Source organism: Charadrius vociferus, unplaced genomic scaffold, assembly GCF_000708025.1.
Source record: "Charadrius vociferus isolate BGI_N301 unplaced genomic scaffold, ASM70802v2 scaffold195, whole genome shotgun sequence".
Classification (NCBI taxonomy): domain Eukaryota; kingdom Metazoa; phylum Chordata; class Aves; order Charadriiformes; family Charadriidae; genus Charadrius; species Charadrius vociferus.
Window position 1 is genome coordinate 4,809,144 of NW_009648539.1, and position 6,379 is coordinate 4,815,522.

Consider the following 6,379-nt stretch of genomic DNA (forward strand, 5'->3'; position numbering starts at 1 on the left):
ATACATTCAGAAACTTACTTTGATGTGAGTAATTTGATTCAGGACAAGAAAAATATTTTGCAAAGTAACACAATAACTGAAAGAAGCTATTGTAACCATCACTAATAGTATAGTGTGGATGCACCTGGTCCTTATAGACAATTGTGTGTAGTAAAAGCACTGTTTAAAGAAAGAAAAAGAAAAATCATAATTTGTGGTTACTGTCACTGATCTGGGAAGTTAGGTTAAAAATGAAATCAACCAAAACCAAGCACTCATCTAGGTGTCAGAGGAAGCTGAGGATTTCTACCAGAAGTTGTAAAGAAAAACAGCCAAAAAAATAATCGTGTGAGCTCTTCTGGAAAACGTTTGCAGGTGACTATTAAAGGAAAGCATAATGACAAAGAAAACTGACTTATTTTTACAGAAGACAGGAAACAGAAATAGTAAAATATCCTAAATATCAAAGCGCTTGTGGAAGCATTGCTGAATTCTGTATTGCTATAAAACACAAGCCTGCTTAGTAAAAAAAAAAAGCAAAACCAAACAACAATGCTGCAGATTTATTACTCCCTCACTTAACTGTGTGAGGGAGGAAATGAGATGTCCCAGAGACACACTGCTTTGCAGGTCTAAAGCCTGTTTATAAATGCAAGGAATCCTGCCAACTAACAATAAAGTAATGACTAAAAAGGTATTATGATTAATGCAGTTACCAGTAACCAATTATCCATTCCAGAAAAGCTCAGGAAACAAACAAAACAACAAAAAACCCAACCCCAAACCAGTGACCAGAGTGTTACGAAGCCACTAAAGCGAATACACCTCCAAGTGTTTTACGCACAGCACTTGCTTGTAAGTAGAAGAGCGCTGCGCCTTCCGGACTCTGATCCAACGTAAAGCCTGGGAATATCTGCGCCAAAGCAAGCGCTGGGCGTGGAGCCCGCAATCAGCAGCACGTTTAGAGGGAACGGATGCACCCACAAGGTCAAGCTTCTGCAGATAAACTCGCCAAAGAGTTCACTTTTTCCTGTGTGCACTGGGGCGGGGGGGAGGTCACTGCAGTTATTTCACTTTTAGGTAACAGATGGAAGAGAAACCTCTGGGCGAAGTCAGGCAGTCACCATGTGCCGGGGAGGAAACATCACCCGACGGCTGCGCCATTTCCTGGAACAGGGTCAGGTTAAAACTCCTGGCAGGAGCAGCGTGCCCATCAAAATCAGATGCTGTGATTTTTGGAGTAGAAGAGGGACCAAAACCTGATCTTGAGGATTACGCTGGGAATTTGCTAGCGAGACACTAGCAGGTGTGCAGGCTATGTAGTTTGGTATTTACAACCCAGTAAACAAAACAAAACATGGTAACAAGCGAGACTGTAAGAGGATCACATTCAAATCTGGGAACAGGCAGAAAAAGCAGTTTTGAAAGTCAGAAAAATCTTAGTGCAAGATTGTTACTCTAAACTCAAACAGCCCAAAAAATAAATAATACTATAAGGCATAAATGATGAAGACAGAGGAAATTAAGTATTTGTGTGTATCTATTTACCTATAGATACACAGTCACTTAAATATATATACACAGCTACTTAAATACATCCATTAAAATATACATACATATAAAACATAGATCTAAACAAACCTACTCTCCAAAACACAGAAAATGATCTAGAATTGAATAACAACTGTCTTAAACTTATTTCATAACTCCTAGTTATTATGCAGACCACATTCAAACTTTTATGGGCTTTTGTGGCTACTGAAAATCATTTACCAGGTAAGGAAAGACAGGAAAGACCTACAGATCCATTTTCTTGCAAGGACAAGTGAAATGAGGCCCAAGAGCTGACTCAGTCTTCTACCATGAAAGAGACAACATAAAATGCTGAGTCAGCACAAAAGTGCCTACACCCTGCCTTGTTCCTTTTGTAACAAGAGTCAGCCAAAAGAAGGCTGGTGGGATTTTACAGAAACCATCCCTGAAATAAACATGCAATGCATCCCTACTGTGAGAAATATAGAAAGAATGAAAGAAAGAAAAAAAAAAAAAAAGGGAAGGTAGAGCATCTAAAATCAGGAACGATGCTTGAGAACAGTTCTTAATCTAAAAGAAGCCAAGCAGAAAAAGTGGAAATGTATTTCTTACGCATTGTAATAAACTGTAAAAGGCTGTCTAAAAGACCTGATCAGTTGTCTGCCTGCCCCTGGGGTGCTGTAAAAAGGGCACCCGGTGAGAAGCCCAGCTGGCCGGGATGCGGGAGCAGGGGGAAGGCAGAGCAGCAGTGGCCATAACGCACAGCCCAGAGCCCATCCTGCTGCCCCCACAGGGCATCAGCCCCAACAGGGCCCTCAATAAGTCAATGGCTTGTTTTAAACCTGCTGTAATTGTTGCTTCCCGTACATGTATAAACTCCAGAAATGAAGGACAGACATTGGGAAGATGACATGGGCCATCTAGACAACATGATGATTTGGGGAGATAAGAAATTTCACTGTGGCAGTGATGTAGCCCTGAAAGAGGTGCCCAGAGAGGCTGTTGAATCTCTATCCTTGGAGACTTTCAGAATTTGTCAGGATAAGGATGACCTTTAGCAACACACTCTAACACCAAAGTTTCCCTGCAACTAGAAACCCCTGAGGTTCCTTACAGCCTCTCTCATTCTCTGACCCTCTGGTGTATTTCCCTTCTGGCCTTGTACAAAATATATCATTATTTAGCAATTTCCTTACATTTCTACATACAATATTTTACCAAAATAACATTTTTATAGCTTGTTTATACATATTATATTGTTTAAATGTACGTTTAAATATATATTTATGTATGCATATATGTATACATACACACATATACATAAAGGTGTATATATATACATACATATACACACACACAATTCTACCCACCAATAAAACTAGAGAGTTTCTGTGTGATGAAACATGATGTTATCAGTTGCTGACCTCAAGAGCAGACATTTAAAGGAAGCAGGAACTGTGTAAAGGAAATGATAGAAGTTGTCGAGTTCTCCAAGTCTGTGTTTCAATAGAAACAGGATCAGTTCTCAGAAAAACATGTTACGGTGGTCTGTGATAACACGAAGGATTAAGTGGCTCCTGAAAATTTAAATTGGCAGGAATATATTAGTAGAAGAAAACACCTAAAGTAGAAGAAACTTTACAATAAAGTAAGAACATCTGTATAGGATTCATAGTCCAATATCGTCAAACAATACATTATTTGGAGGAGTAATCTCAAGTTAAACTAGTCATCTTCTATTCCTGCACAGTATTACCAGACATAGGTATTAGCAAATTACTATTGCCACATTTCTGTTCTGCTAGCAGGTCCAGGATGTACAACATGGAGCAGTGGGCAAAGGTTTTTTTGTCATCAGTTTCTGGTAAAGCAACATCTTGTGTCCATAATTTTACAGACCAGGTTTAAGGGCTTATTGGTTCAGATATTCTCAGCAAAATTCTAGTTTTTACTAGATTCACATTTGTGATTTTCACAAATTCACACCCAGAGACTGGGTTCACTGACAAGCATGGGAGGACACTGAGGTTAAAAAGAGCTGTGGGGTGGGGATGTTGCCGATCTTTATTTCCCTTTCTTCCTTCTTCCTGTTTTCCTGGGACCTAAAACTTCCAGGCTTACCTCCACACACATAAGAATATCCTGAAACAGACCAAAAGCATATAGCCCAGAATAAAGTCTCCAAGCATGGTATCTGTTAATATCTCATGAATACTTGATCTGAATTTTTTAGTAGAAGGACTTCCTTGAGCTTTACAGTAAAGTATTTTTGGAACAAGGAGGTAGCAGAATTTGTTCTTTCTACTTCATACATCAATACAGTATTGCAGCAGCTCAGCAAGAAGCACCTTCTTAGTAGCCTGTCTGTCTTCCAGGCTGAAGAGCTCTACATTAGTCACTTCTTTATGGAAGCCATGCCGTGAGTTGAACCACATCGGGTCCAACACACATTTTTGTGGAACTTTACCAGTGATGTGACCCTCCCCTATTAAAAAAAAAAAAAAAAACAAACAAAAACCAAACAACAAAACCAAAAAAATCACAACTGCTTCCCAGTTTTTATCCAGTTATTTATAAATGCAAGTAATTTCCACCTTATTTCACAGCTGTTCAAGGAATTCATCAAGAGCCTCTGGAAATAACACCACACTTCCTTATTCAGATAATTACGACTTTCAAAGAACTCCAATAGGTTTATGAGACACGTCATCCTTGACAAGAGCCAAGTTGACTCTTTCTCAATAGATCACACCTACCTACCTGCTACTAATTCTTTTCCTTACCACAGTTTCTAAATAATATACCTGGAAGAGATCCAAGTCTTACCAGCACACAGTTCTCTGGTTCTCCTCTGTGACTCCATTAAAAAAAAAAAAAAATTATTTTTCACCTTCTGGTAGCAAATTTTTTTTCATTGATCACATCTAAAATTGAGCCTTTGCAAAATTTTTGTGGACAGCTGAAGTCTACTTGAATTCTATCATTACTACTTATTTTCTACCATTGTAGCCTCACCCGTCACCCAAATGTTCATTAAAGATCATGAATGGTCAAGCATTACCAACTTTATTTTAAAGAAACCAAATCATATTTTTCCTAGACTTGATATTTCAACCTGTATAGCCTCTGAAGTGCATTGAAGTGCAATAAGTTTTCTGTCACTACAGGCTTGGTGATAGCTTTTTCAATACTTTTTTTTTTTTTTAACTTCAATCTCTCACACAATCTTCCTTCTTAAGAGAGGTATTTAACAATTTCATTGCAAAATTGTCTTTGGGGAACTTTTTTTTTTTTTGCATTCGCTGTCTGAGTAGGATAGATGTTCTGTGATGATTCTGCCATAATTTAGATTTAACTGTGTGAAAAGGCATGAAGCACCTGCCAGCAGGTACTACAACAGCACAGTACAGCCCCAGCCTCAGAAGGCAATTCTCTCTGGGATTATGTCACTGATGCTTTGCAATGCTTTTGGTTTGAATACATTTTGTTTCTTCAACATCCAAATACTCAAATCAGAAAGGGTGCGTCATTGTAGCAAAATCCATCTGCCTATTTACATTATTTTTACTTCAAGAATCTCCCCCCTCCCCAACTATAATATCCCCTGCTCAATAACAATGATCTTCCGTCTCCTCCAACACCCTGCCTGAGTGAAAAGGCAGAAGTTCAAAATAATTAATTGAAATGATTTAAATTCTTCCTCTAGAAATGCAACTTTTTTAGCTTATGGTCTACAGACCGGTTCTAAGGGGAGAATGAAAGAAAAACAAGCCTTAATGTCACTCTTAAATATACAATAAGAAGGCCTTGTGCTTGCACTGCGGTTGTTTAAGAGCTCCACAGGATTCTCATGTTAGATTCAGCACTTACAACTACAGTTAGGTAAACTACCAGACAGGACACATGGACGCGAAGCCAACTCATGGCAGAGACAAAGCCTTGCTTTTTCCCCAGCTCTTGGCCACCATACCACACAAACCTGTTGCAGCAAAATAACCTGGCTGAAGCCAAGTTCAGACGAAGCAGAGGAGACGACTCTACAGCCGTAGCTCTGTCCTGACCCCTTTGGCTGAAGGCACATACCTCTGACTGGCCGACCCATTCCTCTCACCCCCCGGCTGCTCGCTCACAGGACAGCCCGCGCTGGGGACGGCCGCTTAGCTGAACCCAGAGTCTGCCTTAGCCCAGAACCGACCATGGCGTCGGGCCCGTGGCACGGACTTCACAACTGTGCAGACCTGCTGCCTGTAAACCAGAATCATCTCAGCAAACGGCAGCTAATCCTTCGTTTACAATTGCTCATGCCATCCTCAGGCATTAGTGCTGTAACTGTGAAAGTCCCAGCAACTAAGTATCCAAGAACAAGGAAAGTCCCAGTTTAGAACAGCCTTATGCATCTCTGTGAGCATTTCTGGTAAATCTGATGATAACACAATCTGCTTTACACTGTGTAGCATAAGACATATGAATACAATGCAAAGCTGAAGTTTGGGAAGTACTACATTTGTAAAGCTGGGAGTGACTGGAAAAGTACGCTGCCGCCTGCGGTGACTTATCCAGGGGACAGCAGCAGGAGAAACACGGCACCGGCCCACCGCTTCAGGGCTCAAACCACCCCCCGCCGGGGCTACCGGAGGAAAAACACCTCTCCTGAGCTGCACACCCACCGCCAACCTGCTACTGCTTCTGCCGTGCGGAGAGGCGGGAACCAGTCAAAATCAGCGACAGTTTTGACTTTGGGAGCAAAGCTGTGATTTTAAAGCTGTTGTGGGTGAGGGGGGTGGGAAAAAAATTTTTGGGCCAAGGGGAGAGAGGTGGGAATAGTTTTACAAGCCTCCACGTTTCTGAGCGAGCTGCAGCCGGGACA

The 6,379-nt window shown here is 40.9% G+C and overlaps 1 protein-coding gene across 1 annotated transcript in view; it reads right to left on the reverse strand.

The window, feature by feature from the left end:
* GALNT12 (polypeptide N-acetylgalactosaminyltransferase 12) overlaps nt 1–5,710 on the reverse strand; it is a 45,485-nt gene extending 39,775 nt beyond the window's left edge. The window contains exon 1 of the mRNA XM_009885920.1: nt 5,643–5,710. Coding sequence (XP_009884222.1) covers nt 5,643–5,710 — 68 coding nt within the window. The remainder of the gene's footprint in view (nt 1–5,642) is intronic.
* Between the last annotated feature and the right edge of the window lie 669 nt (nt 5,711–6,379).